The sequence below is a fragment of the Mobula hypostoma genome, chromosome 9, assembly GCF_963921235.1.
Source record: "Mobula hypostoma chromosome 9, sMobHyp1.1, whole genome shotgun sequence".
NCBI classification, from domain to species: Eukaryota; Metazoa; Chordata; class Chondrichthyes; order Myliobatiformes; family Myliobatidae; genus Mobula; species Mobula hypostoma.
In genome coordinates this window covers 1,418,136-1,442,984 of record NC_086105.1, presented here as the reverse complement: position 1 = coordinate 1,442,984, position 24,849 = coordinate 1,418,136, and the positions used below count along the sequence as shown (strand labels likewise).

Here is a 24,849-nt window from a genome sequence, read left to right as displayed (position 1 = left end):
GTGCAGAGAAAATTTACAAGGGTGCTGCCAGGTATGGAGGACCTAAGTTGTAAGGAAAGATTTTACAGGAGCAGGGAGGTAGTACTGCAGTTGTACAAGGCCTTGGTGAGACCACACCTGGAGTATTGTGTGCAGTTTTGGTCCCCTAATCTGAGGAAAGACATTCTTGCCATAGAGGGAGTACAAAGAAGGTTCACCAGATTGATTCCTGGGATGGCAGGACTTTCATATGATGAAAGACTGGATCGACTAGGCTTATACTTCTTGGAATTTAGAAGATTGAGGGGGGATCTTATTGAAACGTATAAAATCCTAAAGGAATTGGACAAGCTAGATGCAGGAAGATTGTTCCCGATGTTGGGGAAGTCCAGAACGAGGGGTCACAGTTTTAGGATAAAGGGGAAGCCTTTTAGGACCGAGATGAGGAAAAACTTCTTCACATAGACAGTGGTGAATCTGTGGAATTCTCTGCCACAGGAAACAGTTGAGGCCAGTTCATTGGCTATATTTAAGAGGGAGTTAGATATGGCCCTGTGGCTAAAGGGATTGGGAGTATGGAGGGAAGGCTGGTACAGGGTTCTGAGGTGGACGATCAGCCATGATCATACTGAATGGCGGTGCAGGCTCGAAGGGCCGAATAGCCTACTTCTGCACCTATTTTCTATGTTTTTATTCCTTGGAACATAGAAGACTGAGAGGAGGTTTAATAGAGATATACAAAACTTTGAGGGGGAATAGATAGGGTAAATGCAAGCAGGTTTTGTCCACTGAAGTTGGGTGGGACGACAACTAGAGATCATGAGTTAAGGGTGAAAGGATTAAGGTGAACATGAAGGAAAACTTGACTCAGGTTTGTGAGAGTGTGGAATGAGCTGCCAGTGCAAGTGGTACATGTATGCTTGATGTCAACATTTAAGAGAAGTTTGGATAGGCACAGGAATGGTAGGGGTGTGGAGGGCTATGCAATTCAATTGGAGTGGGCAGTTTAAATGGGTGGGCATGACCAGATGTGTAGAAGGGCCTGTTTCTGTGGCTCTCTGACTGTGTGAGGTGTGGCAGTTCGGGATGACCAACCAGGATAGACCTTACACATTGAGCGTTAGGGCACTGAGGAGTGCAATAAAACAGAAAGATCTGGGAATTCCTTTGAAATGGCATCACAGGCAGATGGGGGGTGTATTGAGGGTGAATTTTACTAAGCATGCCCAGCAATTCATTACAGAGAGACCTGATTCCTTAGTGATTTGTGACTGCTTGTAACAGGCCAGAAATGTTTTCCTAAAAGAACACCACTGTGACCTGAACACTCTGTTAGAGCAGTTGCACTGACCATGTGTGCATGTGCAGATAACTAGTAGTGGATGAGTTATCCGTTGAAATAATCAAAGCCATAAATGGTTATACATCATAGTGTCTTCTGAATGTACCTTGTATGGAAAATAAATCTATGGTGTTTCGGCTGGTTGTGAGGCCAGACATACCAAAGCAAGTGGTGAAATTGAATCATTCTGCTAAACACGAGATTCTGCTGATGCTGGAAATCATAGGCAACACACACACAAAATGCTGGAGGAACTCAAGTCAGGTAGTATCTATGGAGGGAATAAACAGCAAATGTTTCAGACTGAGAATGAGAGATTTGATAGGGGTATACGCAATTACAGGGGTAGAGATAAGGTAAATGCAAGCAGGCATTTTCCATTGAGGTTGGGTGAGACTGGAACTAGAGGTCATGGGTTAAGGGTGAAAGGTGAAATGTTTAATGGGAACATGAGAGAAAACTTTTCCATTCGGAATATATTGCAGGTGTAGGATGAGCTGCCAGCAGAAGTGGTGAATTGGGTTCAATTTCAACATTTAAGAGAAATTTGGATAGGTACATGGATGGGAGGGGTACGGAGGGCTATGGTCAAGTTTAGGTCAATGGGACTAAGTAGAAAATAGTTTGGCATGGCCTAGATGGGTTGAAAGAAATGTTTCTATGACTGAGACCCTGGTGAAGTGTCTCAGCCTGATGGTTTATTCTCCATTGATGCTGCCTGAGTCGGACTGAGAGTCTTCATCAGCATCTCAGATACTCAGACTGTGTGCGTTGAATATATCTGCTTATGTGGGGTAGATAAAATTCCAAGTTTATAAGACCATAAGACCATAAGAGCATAAGACAAAGGAGCAGAAGTAGGCCATTCGGCCCATCGAGTTTGCTCCGCCATTTTATCATGAGCTGATCCATTTTATCCTATTTAGTCCCACTGCCCTGCCTTCTCACCATAACCTTTGATGCCCTGGCTACTCAGATACCTATCAATCTCTGCCTTAAAGACACCCAATGACTTGGCCTCCACTGCTGCCCGTGGCAACAAATTCCATAAATTCACCACCCTCTGACTAAAAAAATTTTTTCGCATTTCTGTTCTGAAAGGGCGCCCTTCAATCCTGAAGTCATGCCCTGTCGTACTAGACTCCCCCATCATGGGAAACAACTTTGCCACATCCACTCTGTCCATGCCTTTTAACATTCGAAATGTTTCTATGAGGTCTCCCCTCATTCTTCTAAACTCCAAGGAATACAGTCCAAGAGCGGACAAACGTTCCTCATATGTTAACCCTCTCATTCCTGGAATCATTCTAGTGAATCTTCTCTGTACCCTCTCCAACGTCAGCACATCCTTTCTTAAATAAGGAGACCAAAACTGCCCACAGTACTCCAAGTGAGGTCTCACCAGCGCCTTATAGAGCCTCAACATCACATCCCTGCTCCTATACTCTATTCCTCTAGAGATGAATGCCAACATTGCATTCGCCTTCTTCACTACCGACTCAACCTGGAGGTTAACTTTAAGGGAATCCTGTACGAGGACTCCCAAGTCCCGTTGCATCTCAGAACTTTGAATTCTTTCCCCATTTAAATAATAGTCTGCCCGTTTATTTTTTCTGCCAAAGTGCATAACCATACACTTTCCAACATTGTACTTCATTTGCCACTTCTCTGCCCATTCTTCCAATCTATCCAAGTCTCTCTGCAGACTCTCCGTTTCCTCAGCACTACCGGCCCCTCCACCTATCTTCGTATCGTCAGCAAACTTAGCCACAAAGCCCTCTATTCCGAAATCCAAATCGTTGATGTACAATGTAAAAAGAAGCGGCCCCAACACTGATCCCTGTGGAACACCACTGGTAACCGGCAGCCAACCAGAATAGGATCCCTTTATTCCCACTCTCTGTTTCCTGCCAATCAGCCAACGCTCTATCCACGTATGTAACTTTCCTGTAATTCCATGGGCTTTTATCTTGTTAAGCAGCCTCATGTGTGGCACCTTGTCAAAGGCCTTCTGAAAATCCAAATATACAACATCCACTGCATCTCCCTTGTCTAGCCTACTGGTAATTTCCTCAAAAAATTGTAATAGGTTTGTCAGGCAGGATTTTCCTTTAAGGACTATATAGTTCCTTTATGAACTATATGGTTTATTTTGAAGCGGTGTACTACATTGCTCTGTTAATAAGAAAACAGACAGTAATTAGTAGCCATCACCCTTCCTTCCCCAGAGACCATCTATCTCTGTCTTGAATATACGTAATGACGTAGGGGGGGCTTCTTCACACAGAGAGTGATGGGAGTATAGAATGAGCTGCCAGACGAGGTGGTAAATGCGGGTTTTTTTTTTAACATTTAAGAATAAATTGGATAGATACATGGATGGGAGGTGTATGGAGGGATATGGTCCGTGTGCAGGTCAGTGGGACTAGGCAGAAAATGGTTTGGCACAGCCAAGAAGGGCCAAAAGGCCTGTTTCTGTGCTGTAGTTTTTCTATGGTTTCTATAGACACAATATCTGTAGACAGCTGGGAAATTCCAAAGATTCGGAATGCTCTAAGAAAATAAATTCCTTTCATCCTACCCTTTATCTTGCAGTTGTGACCCCTAGATCTACATTCCTGTTCTTCTACCCTGTCCAACTTTTTCTGGGCTGTATAAACTTTCAATAAAATTCAAGGTTCAAAATTGTTTATTCTTGTTCTTCAGTATATGGGTGTCAAGGAGAACAAAATGATTGCTACTCTCGATCTGATATTGCATTAAAAATGTAATAGGCTTAAAAATATAATAAATATAAAAAGAATCCTATAAAACACACAAGTACATAACTAACATGGCAGTGTGTGGGAGAATAAAGGGTACTGAGGGGCTGTGAAAACAAGTGGCTGATGTGGATGTAGTGGTGTTGAGGTGGATTAATGAGTGAGATGTTAATCAGCCTTAATGCTTGGGAACATAATTGTTTTTGAGTATGGTTGTCCTAGCACAGATGCAGCGTAACGCCTTCCCTGATGGGAGTGGGACAGTCTATGAGGAGAGTTGATGGGATTCTTTATGATGTTACTGACCTTGTTCTGGCACCTTTCTGTATATACAGTTTGTCCTTGATGGCAGGTAGGCTGGTGCTGGTGATGCATTGGGCAATTTTAACTACCCATTGATGACCCCTGCTGCAGTAAAGTTGAGAGCAAGTTAGTGTAACCCAGGGCTTGTACACCAACTTGGCTCGTTAGTTAACTCTGCTAACAGCCAGATGACTCAGCGGTGAGAAGGCGGCCCTTCACGGGCAGTATACATCTAGGGTCAGTGTGATTTGGGGTTCACCAAAAGTAGGAATGTCGGAATATTCTGATTAAAGGAACCTCAATTTGAGCAAATGCTATGTAAATTCTGCCTATACACAGTTATAGATGAGATGAGATAAAGCTTTATATTTCCTAAAGGAGATTATTGTTGCAAGGTTACTCAGTCAAAAATATATACTTTAAAATATAAAATGTAACCGTTGAGGTACAGAAGAAAATGCAATCTGTGCATTAAAAAGAAATAGTGCAAAATGCAGATGTGCAATGAAATCAAATAGTTATATACTTTATGAGGAGGAGTTGCAGTCTTATAGCCGCAGGGAGAAAGGATCTTCTGTGGGGTTCAGTGGCGGAGTCAGTCTGTTACCAAAGGTGCTCTTCTGTTTGTCCAGTATGTCATGGAGGGGGTGAGAGGGATTGTCCATATTGCTCCGTAGCCTTTGCAGCATCCTCCTCTCAGACACGACCGCCAAGGGATGCAGTTCCACCCCCAGAAAAGAACCAGCCTTCCTGACGAGCTTATCGATCTCCTCAGCATCGCTGCTCTCACCCTGCTGTCCCAGCAGACTGCAGCGTAGAATAGAATGCTGACCACCAGCATAAAATTATAAAGAAAGTATATTTACAAAATTTACAGTTACGGAAAAAAAGGAAAATAGAAGGGCACATTATAGTTAAAGCAGTCCAATGTGCACAGAAACATTGGAGCTCGTTTCTGTAGTAGTCGGGAGTCCATTGCTTAAGTCATGCTCTAGACACATGGTCTGTGTGAAAACATCCACCACAGTCCAGATTTCCCTCAAAGACCATCTTAAATGAACAGGCTCTCTTAGGAATATTAGCTCTTCTTCCTCGGAGCCATTCATCTGCACAAGGCACTTCTTGCAATGGGGACTCTTGTTCCAGTGGCATTCTGCTGCATCTTCCCTTGTGCCCTGTTCTGCAGTTCCTGTCAAAAGGATCCCAAAGCAGACTACTATGCTTCAGAAATCTCTTCCCACAGGGCTCTCTGGAACCTTCACTGCATCCCAGAATCCTGATTGGCTGACACAGCATTCCTAAGTTGGACAACATGGCCCCTTATCTTTAACCTAAATCAAAACATTCTAACCAGCAGGACACACTGTTCTTACAGAAAACTGCTAAAATAAAATATCTCACAGCATAGCTGTTACGTTAGGATACTCTCAACAGTGCACCTGTATGAAGTCATGAGTTTGGATGTGCATTTTCCAGCTCTCTTCTGCCTCCCCTGAAAGTAGAGGTATTGGTGACCTTTCTTGACTGTGGAAGATGTGTTCTGGGATTATGAGAGTTATGTGAGATGAAAGCTCCCAGGAGTTTGAAACTGTTCAAAGTTTCCACTGCTGTGCCGCCAAAGTAAAAACTCCAAAAGTACAGTATACACTCTGTTTACCCAACCTCTTCTCAGAATGTCAGTCATTCATCCTAGAAATCAGTCCAGTAAACCTGCTCCACACTCTTCCTTCATTATATCCCTTGTTAAATCAGGAGAGCAAAACTATGTTGAGTCTCACTATAGTCGTTGGTTGGGTATTGCTTGCTGCTGCAGTGGCTCCTGCTTGCATCAAATACCAAAGTGCAGTGTCCCTACAGATAGGTATATAGTCATAGAAAACTGGCACAGAGCAGTAAATGTTTACTACTCTGTTTCCGGAACACCGTTCAACCCTTCCCTCAGGTTCTCTGATTGTAAGGTTATCCTTCTCACAACATCACTAAGTGCCACTCCAATCTCAATCCTATTTCACGTCCTCAGCGGTTCTGATATTTCTTCCTTTTGGTCGTGGTTGCCCCCGCTATCTGATGCTAACAAGAAGCCTGTGTGGGAGAGGTTTTAAACTGGAAAAGCCATTGTACTGGGGCAGTTCCACTCTCAGCCTTGGAAGTCAGAGTTAAGTGATACAAGTTGTTGTCACAGCTGAGGTCTTCGTTGGTTGCAGTGGATGACAATGACTTCTTCTGTGCCTTTCGCTCTCCTCAAAGCATTGCAGAACTGCCTTCCTGGCGATTGGATCTCACTGCCGATATCATCTACTCAGTCCCCCAGAGCTGATTTTGCACAGTAGGACAGGTGTGTCCCTATCTCACTGGGGTATGAGGCTTGCCAGCTATCCTCACCTGTATCGTCTGCCTATCGAGGTGTGGCCTCTGTCGCATGCAAACAGCTGCTGGATGCCACAGGTGAGAGCTGAGTGTCCAGTGGGGACCAAAGTTGAATGAGCTGTTCCAGATTGAACACAACATGCCCCTTCACCGAAGGTGCTACCCCTCCCTAGACACACCCTACACCCCATTTCTTCCTTTTAGCAACTTAGATAACCTCAATGTAACCTGAGAAAAGATTTTTATATGAACACACAAATTAGGACAGGAGCAGGCCACTCATCCCAAACATACTGATCTACCTTCCAATAAAATCATAGCTGATCCTTCTAACCTCAGCCCTACATTCTTGCCTTCCTCTAGTAACCTTTCATCATCTTCCTTATCAAGAATATCTGCCTACTTTTGTCTTAACCATGTTTGACGACTGCTCTTTGAGGAAGAAGTTTCTAAGGTCATAGTGCTCTAAAAGAAAAAAAACAGCAGGATCTCCCAGTGGCCACACATTTTAATTCCACATCCCATTCCCATTCTGACATGTCTATCCACGACCTCCTCTACTGTCAAGATGAAGCCACACTCAGGTTGGAGGAACAACACCTTATATTCTGTCTGGGTAGCCTCCAACCTGATGGCATGAACATTGACTTCTCAAACTTCCGCTAATGCCCCACCTCCCCTCGTACCCCATCCGTTATTTATTTATATACACACATTCTTTCTCTCTTTCTGCTTTTTCTCCCTTTGTCCCTCTGACTATACCCCTTGCCCATCCTCTGGGTTTTTCCCCCTCTCCCTTTTCCTTCTCCCTGGGCCTCCTATCCCACTATCCTCTCATATCCCTTTTGCCAATCACCTGTCCAGCTCTTGGCGCCATCCCTCCCCCTCCTGTCTTCTCCTATCATTTTGGATCTCCCCCGCCCCCCCCACTTTCAAATCTCTTACTAGCTCTTCCTTCAGTTAGTCCTGACGAAGGGTCTCGGCCCGAAACGTCGACTGTACCTCTTCCTAGAGATGCTGCCTGGCCTGCTGCGTTCACCAGCAACTTTGATGTGTGTTGCTTAAACATCCTTCATCTTTGAGTTTTCCAGTTCTAGGCAACTTTGCCCTTTGGTGAATGTTATGCCTGTCCCCCAGCACCACACCCTCTCACTCAACCCTCTTTGGTTCTCCCATTTTTGTCCCCTTTCCCACACCTTCTAGCTCCCACCCCCAACCACACATAACCCTTCTTCATCTACTTGTCCACTTCCCCTCCCGGTTACATCTTCCCATTTCACACAGGCCATTCAAAGGATTCTTCCCCTCCCCACCCTCAGTGCCTTCACCGCCTATCTGGTGGTTCTGGTTGCGGCTCCATCTGCCATTCACTGCTCGCATAATGATTCCCATTATCACCACCTTTACTTGGAGTCATAGAGTTATACAGCCCGTCAGCCCAACTGGTCCTTGTTGGCCAAGATGACATCCAAGCTAATCCTCTTTGCCTGCATTTGGCCCATAAACCTCTAAATGTTTCTAATCCATGCACCTGTCCAAATATCTTTTAAAAGTTGTTATTTTATCTGCATTAACCACTTCCTCTGGCAGCTCACTCCACATACACAGCACCCATTGTATAAAAGAGATGCCCTCAAGTTCCTATTAAATCCCATTAATTTTTTTTGTGATATCACTCTGGAGGAACATTGTATAATTTCTTAATGCATACATGCATTTCTAAATGACAATAAACGAGGACTGAGTGTCCTCATAATCTAATCTAAATCTCTCCCCTCTCACCTTTAACCTATGCCTTTTAGTTCATGATCCCTCAATCCTGAGTGAAAGACTGAGTGTATTCATCTTTCTATAGCCTTCATGATGTTATACACCTCTAGAAGATCACCTCTCCATCTGCTGCACTCCAAAGAATACAGTGTTAGCCTGTTCAGCTCTCCTACAATTTAGTCCCTCAAGACCTGGCAACGTCCTTTTAAATCTCTTATGTACTCTTTCTGCACATATGCAGAAAGCTTGCCCAGATGGATTGAAGGAAGATACTGGTAGGGATGATGGCAGAGCAGAGATGGCGAAAGTTTCTGGGAAAAGTTCACAGGCACAAAATAGATATATCCCACAAAGGAAGAAGTTCTCAAATGTCAAGGATAGGCAACCGTGGCTGACAAAGGAAGTTAAAAACTGCATAAAAGCCAAGGAAAGGGCATATAAGGTAGCAAAAGTGAGTGGGAAGTTGGATGATTGGGAAGCTTTTAAAATGCAACAAAAGGCAACTAAAAAGCTAAAAGAAGGGAAAAGATGAAATATGAGGGCAATTAGAGTAGGCAGCTGTCGATCCCAGGGGATTATGCCTTTGTGCCTCTGGTGGATTGTGGCCTCTCCGGCATACAAGCCTGGGGGGAAAGATTTGAAGAACTGCCTGTTGCCCATGCAGCGGGTTCCCCCTCTCCACGTCACTGATGTAGTCCAAGGGAAGGGCAAGCACCGATACAGCTTGGCACCAGTGTCATTGCAGAGGTTGCCAGAGTGAAGTCATAAACAACATTAAACTTCCTTAGGGATCCCAGCTCTGGATTTCATCCTCAGGGTTTACTCCTGAAGCCTTTCCCATGAGTGAGTATGGCTGCAAGGCAGCAGAGGTTTAAACTCAGAGTTCTCCTTCTAGGTGGGCTGCTGTCCAAGGCTGACGAGCTCCACCTGCCCAAAGCAACTGGTTTTGAGGCACCAGTGGTCCACCTTTGCCCCTTTCTTGTCAGTAGAAGCAGTTCCGCCGGGCCTAGTAGCTAAGCCACACATGAAGGCCACGAGTTGGACTTGGTTGTCAGAGGCTGTTGGAGTCTCGTGCCATTTGGAGAACTTTATAGGCAGTGAGAGCATATCCCCACTACCACCCATCCCGGCTATGACAACCTTAGGAACCAAGGGCAGACTAGCCAATAATATAAAGTAGGATACCAAAAGTTTATTTTACAGTTATTTAAAGAGTAAAAGGGAGGTGAGAGTTGATATTGGACCACTAGAAAATGATGCTGGTGAGATAGTATTGGGGAACAAAGAAATGGCAGATGGGTACTTTGCCTCTGTCTTCACTGTGGAAGACACTAGCAGTGTGTCAGAGGTCCGTGAGTGTCAGGAAGTAAGAGTGAGCGCCATTGCTATTATAAAGGAAAAAGTGCTAGGCAAACTCAAAGGTCTTAAGGCGGATAAGTCACCTGAGCCAAATGGACCACTTCCCAGAGTCCTGAGAAAGGTTGCTGAAGAGATAACAGATGCATCGGTCATGATCTTTCAAGAATTACTGAATTCTGGCATGGTCCCGGAGGACTGGAAGATTGAAAATGTCACTCCACTCTTTAAGAAGGGAGGAAGGCAAAATAAAATAAATTATAGGCCAGTTAGTCTAACGTTAGTGATTGGTAAAGTGTTGGAGTCTATTATTAAAGATGAAGTTTCGAGGTACTTGGAGATTAATGACAAAATAAGTCAAAGTCAGCATGGTTTCTGTGAAGAGAAATCTTGCCTGACAAATCTGTTAGAGTTCTTCAAGGAGGTAACAAGCAGGGTGGACAAAGAGGAGACAGTGAAAGTCATTTACTTGGATTTCAGAAGGTATTTGATAAGGTGCCACACATGAGGCTGCTGAACAAGATAAAATCCTGTAGTGTTACAGGGAAGATGCTGGCAGAATGGCTGACAGACAGGAGGCAGTGAGTGGGATTAAACGGGGCCTTTGCCGGCTGGCTGCCGGTGACTAGTGGTGTTCCTCAGTGGTCAGTATTGGGACCACTACTTTTCACATTGTTTGTCAGTGATTTAGATAATGGAATTGATGGCTTTGTGGCAAAGTTTGCGGATGATACGAAGATGGGTAGAGGAAGCAATGTGATTGCAGCAATATTTAGACAAGTTGGAAGAATGGGCAAAAAAGTGGCGTATGGAATACAGTTGGGAAATGTATGATAATGCATTTTGGTAAAAGGAATAATAGTGCGAACATTAGACGCGCAGAGGGACTTGGGAGTCCTCGTGCAGGATTCCCTAAAGGTTAATTTGCAGGTTGAATCTGTGGTAAAGAAGGCAAATGAAAGGTTGGCATTTATTTGAAGGGGAATAGAATATAAAAGCAAGGAGATAAGGCTGAGCCTTTATAAGTCACTAGTCAGGCTGTACTTGGAGTATTGTCAACAGTTTTGGGCCCTTTATAAGACCATAAGACAAAGGAGCAGAAGCTGGCCATTCGGCCCATCGAGTCTGCTCCGCCATTTTATCATGAGCTGATCCATTCTCCCATTTAGTTCCACTCCCCCGCCTTCTCACCATAGCCTTTACTTATCAATCTCTGCCTTAAATACACCCAATGACTTGGCCTCTACTGCCGCCCGTGGCAGATTATCTCAGAGGGGATGTGTTGTCATTGGGCAGATTCCAGAGGAGGTTCACAAGAATGGTTCTGGGTATGAAAGGGTTAACATAGGAGCATTTGGCAGCTTTGGGCCTGTACTCGCTGGGATTTAGAAGAGTGCGTGGGGATCCCATTGAAACCTACCAGATGTTGAAAGGACTGTTATAGGGTGGATGTGGAGAAGTTGTTTCCAATGGTGGGTGTATCCAGAATTGGAGCGCACCGCCACAAGATTGAGGGGTGACCTTTTGGAACAGAGGTAAGGATGAATTTTTTTTTTAGCCAGAGAGTAGTGAATCTGTGGAATGCTCTTGTCACTGGCTGGGCTAGAGGCCAAGTACGTGCGTATATTTAAGACGGAAGTTGATCGTTTCCTGATTGGTCAGGGCATCATAGGATATAGTGAGAAGGCAGGTGTATGGAGTTGAGTGGGATCCGGGATCAGCCATGATGGACTGGTGGAGCAGACTCGATGAGCTAATTCTGCTCTTATGTCTTATAGTCTTATGGGTTAATTGTCTATTTAGAAATCTGCTGGTAGTGTTCATGGGTTCAAAGTCTGTTCAGAAATCTGCTGGCAGAGGGGAAGAAGCTGTTCCTAAAACATTGAGTATCTTCAGGCTCCTCTACCTCTTCACTGATGATGGTAATAAGAGGTGGTAGGGTCCTTAATGATAGATGCCACTTTTTGAAGCATCATCTTTTGAAAATGATGGTGAACGTAGAACATTACAGCACAGGAAGAGGCCCTTTGGTCCACGGTCTGTGACGACTACAATGCCAGTCCAGCTGAAATCCATCTGCCTGCATATGGCCCACATCCTTCCTTTCCCTGCCTGTTCATGTGTCTGTCTAATTGCAGACGTTGCTATAATATCTGTCCCACCACTTTCACTGGCAGCATGTTCCAGGAACCAACCACTGTGTTTAAAAAAAAATTGCCTCATAAATCTTCTTTAAATTTCCCCCCTCTCACCTTAAACCTATGCCCTCTAGTATTTGACATTCCCACCCTGGGAAAAAGACTCTGTCTATTCTCATTATTGAAGCCAGGGATAATCACACAAGCTCTGATGTTAATCCTTTCTCTGCTAGCATCTGTAGAATGAGAAAAACCACAATGTGCTCAGGTAATCATCATGATCACTTTTTGATTTGATTCAATCACCCTGATATCTTACACTCTGTTCCTTTATCCTTTAACCTTGCTTTTAATATCTTATATTAGCTGTAGAGTTGAATAAAGTTAAGCATATTGTATATTCTGCAGTTTGACCTGTTTATGATGTTAATCAAATTTCTATATGTACAACATATATCAAGGGATTTAAGCAGTATATTACAGCACATTCAGACAGAAATATAACTATTTATATGATACACTGGATCATGAATTATTAAATATATTGTCATATTTTTTCCCAGCCCTGGTTCACTGAAGATTTGAATTATATGTCCACCACTTTTTCGTCTTCATAACACATGCTGAGATTAACAGCTGTACAAAAACCGTGACATTTAAAAAGTTAACAACATATTGGATTTGTTTTTAATGAAATGGTTCCCAAACTATTGCGGGCTTAATGTGAAAAGATCTGGGGAGAACTGTTTGAAAGCAGCTCCCTCTGCCATGATGCTTATAAAGCTGTGAGCCGTTCATCAGCTGAATGTGAGCGGCTAGTAATTTGTGTCAGTGTACACTCACTGTGAGAAGTGGCTGAGAGTGTCAGGAGCTTCATTCAGTGTGCTGGTCAGGAGGGGGCTGAGTGTCAGCCAAAGATGATTAATGGGCTGTCTAGGGTGCAATAAGGGCTCATATATGCTCAACACCAGTGTGTAGTTCTACCTCCTAGGGGAAGAATGCTAATGGCTTTGTGTAGACCTGTGTATAGTGGCAGACTCGATGGAAGCTAAGGAATTTCATACCCCCTTCCGGCAAATAAAACTGTCAGCAGAGTGACAGAGATCAGAAAGTCAGGGATCTTTTACTGAAACACAGTGATCCATAAACTGATGTTCCAAGGTGTTGTGGAGTCTCTTGCATTTGCTCCATAAAGGGAGACCTTAGTGTCAGTGAGGAATAGGCACTCGGGGCCGATTCCAGACTCAACATCACCTCACTTGGTTAAAAGAGCAGAGAATCAAAGAGATTTAGCAAATAGGGTCCTTCCCCAGGAATTCCTGGAGGTAGTATTTGATAAGAGGAGTAAAATACATATGACTATGTTCTGTCAGTGTTGTTGAGAGCTAGGTCTAGCAGCCAGCATAATGAAATCATACAGCAGAAGAACGGGCCCTTTCGGCCCAATTCTTTGATGGGTCTGGGGTATGAAGGGCTATGGTTCAGGTGCAGGTCCGTGGGAACAGTTTGCATGGACTGGATGGGCTGAAGGGTCTATTTTGCCAAACATATGCCTGTACGAAGCCGTCAGCATTCTCTGTGACTCTTTGAGAGTGATGGTGATACCTACTGACACCAGTTCACTTCCTTTCCCATCTGAATACCAATCCATGACTCTGCACCTCCGCCTGCAGGGTCTTACCAAGTACTCACAGAGTCTGACGCAGGCTGTCTGTATTGCAGGACTTTTGTTCTCCGCAGCTTTTATTGTCTAGCATGTCAAGCTGAAACACAGAACTAATACAATATACCAAATCTGGGAATATATTCCTAAAAGCAGTATATCAACACAGTAGCATAGCAGTTAGCGTAACGCCTAACAGCGCCACCGACCTGTGTTCAATACCCTCCACTCTCTGTGCGGAGTTTGTACATTCTCCCTATGACCGTGTGGGATTCCTTCAAGTGCTTCCATTTCCTCCCACACTGCAAAGGTGCATGGGTTCGTGTTGTGTTGGCACTGGAAGCGTGGCGACACTTGTGAGCCACAGCCAGTACACAAATAATACGTTTCACAATATGTTTAAATGCACATGTAACAAATAAAAGTAATCTTTCTTCTTTTTAGTCCAGCTAGGAATGATCGTCTCATAATTCATCCCTGATTTTGCCTGGTTTATTTGGGAAAATATGCTGCATTCTTTAGTGACAATTAACATAAGCAGTGTTATTCATAAATAGTTGAGCACTTGGCTTAAGGTGAAAGCTCTCAGATTACAGGCCAGATGTGAATGTGGGTAGACGCCATCACACTACGTGTTGTCTGGTGGAAATGGCCGATCAGAGGAGCGGAGCAGGTGGTGTCAGCTGAATGAGGATGTGATTAATGGGAAGTGGCAAAGTGAGCGTGTGAGCAACTTGACAGGGACTGGCAGAGCACACTGGTGCAATGGGGGAGGCGACAGCCTCTAGTGATTGAGTGAGTGAGGGGGATTGGCTGATGAGGGCAGGGACAGATTTAAGTTGTTCACTGGTACAGAATGTGCCCACCAGTTGAAGATTAGCTTGATTTGTCACTTGTACATTAAAAAACAAACAGTGAAATATATCATTCGTGTCAAGGACCAACACAGGATGTAAAGGGAGCACCTTGCAAGTATTGCCACCTTTTGCCGCCAGCATAGCATGCCCACAAGTCACTAACCCTAATCTGTGCGTCTTTGGAATGTGGGATAAAACTGGAGCACCTGGGGGAAATGCACACGGTCATGGGGAGAATGTACAAACTCCTTACAGACAGCAGTGGGAATTGAATTCCAGTCACTGGTGCCGTAAAAAAACATTATGCTACACTACCATGCCACCCAGTTATAAGGATGCTGACCATTGCATTATGTGCCATTACTGTGGTGGAAACTCATTGGTGACAATGACTGGCAACAGAAGGGGGAGAAGCCATGGAGTGGTTGGAGCGCATACACGTGTGTTTACCTCAGCTGGAGAGTGGTGTTCCCAATGAATGTAGTAGATGGAAAGGGCTGCAGAGATCCCGTGGGCAGAGTCAGTCACGTGTGCCCGTACAGCAGCTGAAACTGTGGCCAGTCTGCACCTTCACCTGCATTAGAGATCGTGAAACACCATAAACACTCCAGGTTGGGATTGGGAAGCTTGGAGTCTAAAACACAAAAACACGTTCCAGTCCAGCGAGGCTACACGCACCAGGTGCTGTCAACCCCCAGAGTCTCCACCCTATTTACACACTTTACCAACCTGCTGCAGACATTTAATCTACAAACTATGGCTTGGGTTGTGCACCTAGGGAAGAACATGGAAACTCCTTGCAGATAGCATTGGGGGCCAGGATTAAGCCCACTGTCAGACAGCAACTTTACCAGCTGCCCACTGTTAGCAGCAGAGGTGGCGGCATGGTACCATAACAGTTAATGTAACACTTTACAACACAGGCATTTGGGATTCACTACCTGCCACTATCTGTATGGAGTTTGTATGTCATCCCTGTGACCATTTGGGTTCCTCTGGGTCTCCTCCTACATTCCAAAGATCTACAGGTTAGGGTCAATAAGTTGTGGTCATGTTATGTTGCACTGGAAACATGGCAACACTTGTGGGCTGGCCCCAGCACAATCTTGGACTGCGTTGCTCGTTGATGCAAATGACACATTTCACTGTATGTTTCAACGTACACATGACAAATAAAGTTAATCTTTAAGCTGCACCACATTTTCGCATGATTTTGCAAAATTTTTGTGCGTAATGTTCCATGGTTCATCGTTTTCATAGTCAGTGTGGTGCCCATTGCCAAAATAATGCTCAAGGATCAGGATGCATCAAGGATATGTAAAAGTTGTTCAATAATATGCCCAGATCTTTCCAAAAAGTCACCTTCCTAAATTCTAAACACAAGAGATTCTGCAGATGCTGGAAATCCATACCAACTCACACAAAGTGCTGGAGGAACTTAGCAGGTCAGGCAGCATCTATGGAGGGAATAAACAGGTGATGTTTCAGGCCGAGAGTCCTGATGAAAGCTCTTGGTCCAAAACATGAACTTTTTATTCCCCTCCATAGATGCTGCCTGACCTGTAGAGTTCCGGTAGCATTCTGTGAGTATTGCCTTCCTAAGTTTGAGAGATCATCATAAAGCAGATGTTCAGCGGTGAAAGAAAGCAGAACCATTTCTGAGCAGTGTAATGAGCTGTATCCATTGAACTGACTACACTGTTTGTGCTGTATTGTAATGGTGGGATTCTATACCTGTGCTTGCCAATCTTGCCTTTGTATCCAAAAGCCACATTGTTGTGCATCATGCCAGAAAAAAAAACTTCTAGCTGCATCTCTCAGAGACCTTGAGCACTCTACCATGAATCTTGTGAACAATGCAAGTATGAGGTTAGTAGAGCAGGATTCTGGGAGCACCCACTAACCCAGTGAGGTTAATATACTCCAGAATAAGGGGCTTTCACGCTGTCCTTTAATCAACAACTTTATTTGCTATATACATTTTTACACAGAGAGTAGGGGGCACCTGAAATGTGTAAGAAACATAAGACATAGGAGAAGAATTAGGCCATTCAGCCCGTCGAGTCTGCTCTGCCATTCCATCATGGCTGATCCTGAATCCCTTTCAACCCCATACACCTGCCTTTTCATCATATCCTTTATCCTTTTCTTCATATCCCTGTAGAGGCAGATACTTTAGGGACTTTTAGATGTCCGTAAAGAGATGTTTAGATAGACACATGAATATAATGAAAATCAAAGGATATGGATATTGTGTAGGCAGAAGGGATTAGTTTAGTTATCCTCTTGATTACTAATTTAATTGATTTGACTCAGCACTGTTCTTGTGCTGTACTCTTCTATATACATTTACATGTATTAGGAATTTGCTGTGGTATATTGGCACAATATTTAACAATAAACAAAATTCAATAATTATAAAGAATAAGAAATTATTATAGAAATAAAGTTATCAGTACATATACAGAATAAAGTATGCATAAATACATAATTTGTAACGGATCTGTCTGCTGAACAACTTCAATGGTAGGCTCCGTGAGTTACAGCCAGTCACCAGGAACATTTCTGCTTGACTTGGAATACATGCAATTACTAGTAAAATAATTCCATTGAATGAGTATTGAAATGTGGATCAATTGTCACTTTGTGTTCCAGACCTCCAGTAAAGTGGGGAGTGCTGAATATCTGACCTGCCTTCAGTTTGTTTCTCTTGCTGCGTGCACTTTCTGAGGAACCCATAGGAGCATTCAAACTTTTAATTTTCTTTCAGTCACACAATCAATCTTTTGAACAACATTCCAGTGTCGAGTCTCGATCTCCTCTTCAGCCCGGACATCGAATGTAGAGCAATCGATTACAACGGGAAGAAGATGGACGCAGTTGAGGTTTTACTGGCTTTTATGGAGAAGAGAATAGACAGGGTAAGGCACACACTGGTTTTGTGTTCAAATCCAGCCCTATCCAGTGATGTTGTGACACACACTGGTGCTGAGGGAGAAGTTCTAATGCTGGGTTAAGAAATGCTATGTTCACATCTTCTCTTCATCGGGATCACTTGATGTAGTTGCATTTTAGTGGGCATTCCCAATTACCAATGTTATTTATTTGAGTTCAGTAGGAATTAAGTGAGCAGTCTTTCACTTGTCTTCTGGTTTTAAAACTGTATATTATGACAAAAGTGCACAGAGTTTGCATCATTTATAAATACCAGCAATCACGTTTCACATGAGTGATATCGAAAGTCACTACAAATCTGCCACGCTGTGATCAGAGGTAATGTCACAGTGCAACTTGAGGGAGAAGGATGTACTTGCATTCCGACAGGTTTACACGGGGCGTATCACCACTTTCTGTTTGTCCATTACAATTCCCAAGGGGAAGAGGGCAAAGAATTGCTCCTTCAATGCTTTTTCCTTCCACTCTTTTGTAGGAAAATGAATTGAAGCTCATTATTTTGATTGCTTAAAGTGGAGAATAAGATACATCAGGGAGTAATGTACACTGGTGTTTAGAAGAATGAGGGGATCTCACTGAAACCTATCGAATATTGAAAGGCCTAGACAGAGTGGATGTAGAGAGGATGTTTCCTATAGCGGGGAAGTCTCGGACCAGAGGACACTGCCTCAGAATAGGATGTCCCTTTAGAACAGAGATGAGGAAGAGTTTCTTTCGCCGGAGGGTGGTGAATCTGTGGAACTTATTGCCACAGACAACTGTGGAGACCAAATCACTGGGAATATTTAAAGCGGGGGTTGATAGGTTCTTGATTAGTTAGTGTGTCAAAAGTTACGGGAAGAAGATAAGAGAATGGGGTTGAGAGGGATAATAAATCAGCTATGATGAAATGGAGGAGCAGACTCAATGGGCCAAATGGCCTAATTCTGTTCCAATGTCTTATAGTGTAAAATGTATATAAATAACAACAGGCATTCACAATGGAAAAAATCTATTGTAAACAGTGGTTTAAAGTAACATACATCAAAGTTGCTGGTGAACGCAGCAGGCCAAGCAGCATCTATAGGAAGAGGTACAGTCGACGTTTCAGGCCGAGACCCTTCGTCAGGACTAACTGAAGGAAGAGTGAGTAAGGGATTTGAAAGCTGGAGGGGGGAGGGGGAGATGCAAAATGATAGGAGAAGACAGGAGGGGGAGGGATGGAGCCGAGAGCTGGACAGGTGATAGGCAGAAGGGGATACGAGAGGATCATGGGACAGGAGGTCCGGGAAGAAAGACGGGGGGGGGGGTGACCCAGAGGATGGGCAAGAGGTATATTTAGAGGGACAGAGGGAGAAAAAGGAGAGCGAGAGAAAGAATGTGTGCATTAAAAAGAGTAACAGATGGGGTACGAGGGGGAGGTGGGGCCTAGCGGAAGTTAGAGAAGTCAATGTTCATGCCATCAGGTTGGAGGCTACCCAGACGGAATATAAGGTGTTGTTCCTCCAACCTGAGTGTGGCTTCATCTTTACAGTAGAGGAGGCCGTGGATAGACATGTCAGAATGGGAATGGGATGTGGAATTAAAATGTGTGGCCACTGGGAGATCCTGCTTTCTCTGGCGGACAGAGCGTAGATGTTCAGCAAAGCGGTCTCCCAGTCTGCGTCGGGTCTCACCAATATATAAAAGGCCACATCGGGAGCACCGGACGCAGTATATCACCCCAGTCGACTCACAGGTGAAGTGATGCCTCACCTGGAAGGACTGTTTGGGGCCCTGAATGGTGGTAAGGGAGGAAGTGTAAGGGCATGTGTAGCACTTGTTCCGCTTACATGGATAAGTGCCAGCAGGGAGATCAGTGGGGAGGGATGGGGGGGACGAATGGACAAGGGAGTTGTGTAGGGAGCGATCCCTGCGGAATGCAGAGAGAGGCGGGGAGGGAAAGATATGCTTAGTGGTGGGATCCCGTTGGAGGTGGCGGAAGTTACGGAGAATAATATGTTGGACCCGGAGGCTGGTGGGGTGGTAGGTGAGGACCAGGGGAACCCTATTCCTAGTGGGGTGGTGGGAGGATGGAGTGAGAGCAGATGTACGTGAAATGGGGGAGATGCGTTTAAGAGCAGAGTTGATAGTGGAGGAAGGGAAGCCCCTTTCTTTAAAAAATGAAGACATCTCCCTCGTCCTAGAATGAAAAGCCTCATCCTGAGAGCAGATGCGGCGGAGACGGAGGAATTGCGAGAAGGGGATGGCGTTTTTGCAAGAGACAGGGTGAGAAGAGGAATAGTCCAGATAGTTGTGAGAGTCAGTAGGCTTATAGTAGACATCAGTGGATAAGCTGTCTCCAGAGACAGAGACAGAAAGATCTAGAAAGGGGAGGGAGGTGTCAGAAATGGACCAGGTAAACTTGAGGGCAGGGTGAAAGTTGGAGGCAAAGTTAATAAAGTCAACGAGTTCTTCATGCGTGCAGGAAGCAGCGCCAATGCAGTCGTCGATGTAGCGAAGGAAAAGTGGGGGACAGATACCAGAATAGGCACGGAACATAGATTGTTCCACAAACCCAACAAAAAGGCAGGCATAGCTAGGACCCATACGGGTGCCCATAGCTACACCTTTAGTTTGGAGGAAATGGGAGGAGCAAAAGGAGAAATTATTAAGAGTAAGGACTAATTCTGCTAGACGGAGCAGAGTGGTGGTAGAGGGGAACTGATTAGGTCTGGAATCCAAAAAGAAGCGTAGAGCTTTGAGACCTTCCTGATGGGGGATGGAAGTATATAGGGACTGGACATCCAAGGTGAAAATAAAGCGGTGGGGGCCAGGGAACTTAAAATCATCGAAAAGTTTAAGAGCGTGAGAAGTGTCACGAACATAGGTCGGAAGGGATTGAACAAGGGGTGATAAAACAGTGTCGAGGTATGCAGAAACGAGTTCGGTGGGGCAGGAGCAAGCTGAGACAATAGGTCGGCCAGGACAGGCAGGTTTGTGGATCTTGGGTAGGAGGTAGAAACGGGAAGTGCGGGGTGTGGGAACTATAAGGTTGGTAGCAGTGGATGGGAGATCCCCTGAGCGGATAAAGTCGTTGATAGTGTGGGAGACAATGGCCTGGTGCTCCTTAGTGGGGTCACGATCGAGGGGTAAATAAGAGGAGGTATCCGCGAGTTGTCGCTGTGCCTCGGCAAGGTAGAGGTCAGTACGCCAGACTACAACAGCACCCCCCTTATCAGCGGGTTTAATAATAATGTTAGGATTAGTGCGGAGGGAGTGGAGAGCAGAGCGTTCCGAAGGAGTGAGGTTGGAATGGGGACAAGGTGCGGTGAAGTCGAGACGGTTGATGTCCCGTCGGCAGTTGGCAATAAAGAGATCCAGAGCAGGCAGAAGACCAGAGTGGGGTGTCCATGAAGAAGAGGAGGGATGAAGACGGGAGAAGGGGTCATCGGTGGGGGTGGAAGAGTCCTTGCCGAAGAAGTAGGCTCGGAGACGGAGACGGCGGAAGAAAAGTTCCGCATCATGGCGAACACGGAACTCGCTGAGGTGTGGGCGAAGGGGGACAAACGTGAGGCCCTTACTGAGAACAGAGCGTTCTGCCTCCGACAGTTGAAGGTCGGAGGGGATGGTAAAGACCCGGCACGGATGAGAGCTGGGATCAGAGGGGGGAGGGGGGAGGCTGGGGGTGTCAATGGAGAGGGGAGGGTTGGGGTGAGAGGAAGATGGAGCCTCTGAGGGCCCAGGAGTTGACGGTGGGATCTGAAGAAGACGGGGCTGCGGAGTGGTGGTGGGGGAAGGGGAGACGGGAGTCACAACAGCAGCACATAAAGACCCGGCCTGGAGTTCAAGGCTGGAGTCGCAGTTGGTGGTTGCGCGATCGCTTTGAATGTCTCCATGGTCGTTGCTGGAGTCCGGGTTTTGAATATGTCCTGAGGTGTTGGAGCCGCCGAGACCAACGGCAGGAGCCGCAACCGAAAGTTCATGCCTGCTAGCGTCGGGGCCGGCAAGCTCTGCAGTCCGTAGATGTAAGATCTTGCGATCTTTGCCTAACATGACAAAGTCAAAGAAACGGCGATTGCAGGCGTGGATCCGACGGAGGATGAAATAGCGGGTAGGACCATTACAGACGGCGAAGAAAGTGTCCCGAAGGTGTGGAAGGGTCTGGGATAGGGACACCAAGTACCTCCTCATGGCGGAGAGCGTCGCCTTCAGAGCTTGACGGGAGAAGCGGCAAGAGGCAGAGTCAATGAAATGTGAGTACCTGGGATCCTCAGAAGGTCCAAATTGAGAGGCTTGGAAACGAATCCTAAAGCCAACTGGAGTAAGTTGGCGACGGAGGCACGTTCCAAGAAAGGATACATGGCAGTGATAGCGAGTTTGAGTCAAAGTCTGGTCGAAAAGTTGAAGAGCCGAAGAAATCACAGATGGGGAGCAGTGAGAGATGGTTTCACTGAACTCCCGTCAAAGAGAGGATCTAAACTTCTTCGGTGCAGGCATCACCGGAAGAGGCTTCGCAGTAGTGAATTTAAACGCAAACAACAGGAACTCTGCAGATGCTGGAAATTCAAGCAACATACATCAAAGTTGCTGGTGAACGCAGCAGGCCAAGCAGCATCTATAGGAAGAGGTACAGTCGACGTTTCAGGCCGAGACCCTTCGTCAGGACTAACTGAAGGAAGAGTGAGTAAGGGATTTGAAAGCTGGAGGGGGAGGGGGAGATGCAAAATGATAGGAGAAGACAGGAGGGGGAGGGATGGAGCCGAGAGCTGGACAGGTGATAGGCAGAAGGGGATACGAGAGGATCATGGGACAGGAGGTCCGGGAAGAAAGACGGGGGGGGGGTGACCCAGAGGATGGGCAAGAGGTATATTCAGAGGGACAGAGGGAGAAAAAGGAGAGCGAGAGAAAGAATGTGTGCATTAAAAAGAGTAACAGATGGGGTACGATGGGGAGGTGGGGCCTAGCGGAAGTTAGAGAAGTCAATGTTCATGCCATCAGGTTGGAGGCTACCCAGACGGAATATAAGGTGTTGTTCCTCCAACCTGAGTGTGGCTTCATCTTTACAGTAGAGGAGGCCGTGGATAGACATGTCAGAATGGGAATGGGATGTGGAATTAAAATGTGTGGCCACTGGGAGATCCTGCTTTCTCTGGCGGACAGAGCGTAGATGTTCAGCAAAGCGGTCTCCCAGTCTGTGTCGGGTCTCACCAATATATAAAAGGCCACATCGGGAGCACCGGACGCAGTATATCACCCCAGTCGACTCACAGGTGAAGTGATGCCTCACCTGGAAGGACTGTTTGGGGCCCTGAATGGTGGTAAGGGAGGAAGTGTAAGGGCATGTGTAGCACTTGTTCCGCTTACACGGATAAGTGCCAGGAGGGAGATCAGTGGGGAGGGATGGGGGGGACGAATGGACAAGGGAGTTGTGTAGGGAGCGATCCCTGCGGAATGCAGAGAGAGGCGGGGAGGGAAAGATATGCTTAGTGGTGGGATCCCGTTGGAGGTGGCGGAAGTTACGGAGAATAATATGTTGGACCCGGAGGCTGGTGGTTTAAAGTGTTTACAGGGCAGTGTGATATTATGTGCATCAGCCAGGGAGCACAGGGCTGGGGTTGGAGTTGAGGAAGGTTGTGGTTAATGCAGAGGAAAAGGTATTTCCTGAGGTTAGGTAGTCCTTCATTAGAAACCTGGAGCAAAGAGACCTGTAGGAACAAAAGAGCTAAGCTGTGATATTCCACTCCATGGCCTGAAGCTGGAGTTTTTTTGAGGGTCTAACAGCCAACAGGAAACATCAAGCATATGATAAACAACTTCTCTAATCTTTTGATTTTAAAATGAAATATTTATTTATTTGTGCTCTCATGTTTGATAGGGGACCAATTTAAAAGAAGGACTGACTCCAGTTTTAAGCGTTTTGACAGAGAGTTGCAGGATTCACAAAGATATGAGAAAATATATCCGTTCAAGGGTAAGGAGTTGAAAAAATATATCAGAAAATACGTTATTTGATTCTTTCACAGAAACTTTGAGAAATATTTTAGTTGTTTAAGTATCTCTGGAGCATAGAACACCAGAATTGGATTAACTTTATTAAAACTATAAATGGCAACTTGGTAAGATCCAACTTCTGATCAAAGCTCAACAAAATCAGTGATTGTTTGTCTTAAAAACTGTGGCAATTACTCCGCTCACGGCCTTCCCTATTTCTCTTTTCTAATTCACATTCTGTCCCAGTTCTCAGTGGCTTTCAGTGTATTTATTTATTTTCAAAGTGTATTTATCTTAAGTAAATTATATCTTAATTAAAATTAATGATGAAAGTTCTGTGACATTGTCGAAGTCAAGGAGATTTGTAAAACGGGACTATTTTTCATTCTAAACCCATGCTGACTATATGAGAACTCCTTGTTGTAGTTTAGCATCACCTCTAAATTCCCTTTACTGAGCTTGTTTCCATGGCGCTACATGTTTGTTCATTTAGATGCTGGAACAATTGGCAAGGCAGACAACATTGTGGATAGAGAAAGAGGGTTAATCTATCAGAATGAAACCCGTTCATCTTCAATGGGGAAATTAGTAAACAAGTTAGTTTTATGCAACACACACAAAATGCTGGAGGAACTCAGCAGATCAAGCAGCATCTATGGAAAAAAATACAGTCGATGTTTTGGGCCAAGGTAGCAAAAAGTGTAGACAGAGTCCATGAAGGAGAGGCTGGTTTCAGTGACATACTGTGTATTTCTTGGGCAGTTTCTTATAGTTTTAGACAGAGCAGTTGCCATACCAAGCTGATATGCATCCAGATAGGATGCTTTCTGTGGTGCGTTGGTAAAGAACGATGGGCACATGCTTAATTTCTTTAGCCTTCTGAAGAACTAGAAGCATTGGTGAGCTTCACCGTGGTGTCAGTGTCGTAGGTCCAGGACAGGCCATTGGTGATGTTCATTCCTGGGAGCTTGAAGCAGTCGACTGTCTCGACCGCAAGACCAGTTGCTGTAAACAAAAGTGTGTGCACCAACTCCTTCCTGAAGTCAATGACCAGCTCTTTTTTTTGTTGACATTTAGGGAAACATTGTTGCCGTGACACCAGGTCATGAGGCTGTCTATCTCTTCCTTGTACCACAGCTCAATGTTACATCAGTAGGAATGGGAGAACGGATTGGAGTCTGTTGTCATAGATGGATGGCAGATCAATGCGTGGCTGAAAAATTGGAGCAGGGGGTGGAGATTCAGATTTCTGGATAATTGGGATCTCTTCTGGGATAGTTGTGACCTGTTTAAAAAAAGGATAGGTTGCTGTGAAATCTGAGGGGGACCACTATTCTTGTGGGCAGGTTTGGGAGTGGTTTAAACTAGTATGGTAGGGGGATGGGAACCAGGATGACAGAGCTGA

The 24,849-nt window shown here is 45.2% G+C and overlaps 1 protein-coding gene across 3 annotated transcripts in view; it reads left to right on the top strand.

The window, feature by feature from the left end:
• The window catches only part of ric8b (RIC8 guanine nucleotide exchange factor B), a 105,158-nt gene that overhangs the window by 45,047 nt on the left and 35,262 nt on the right, over window positions 1–24,849 (top strand). For all 3 annotated transcript variants that reach the window (XM_063057573.1, XM_063057571.1, XM_063057574.1), the window contains exons 5-6: window positions 17,308–17,458; window positions 23,329–23,424. In XM_063057573.1, the coding sequence (XP_062913643.1) occupies window positions 17,308–17,458; window positions 23,329–23,424 (247 nt within the window). The remainder of the gene's footprint in view (window positions 1–17,307; window positions 17,459–23,328; window positions 23,425–24,849) is intronic.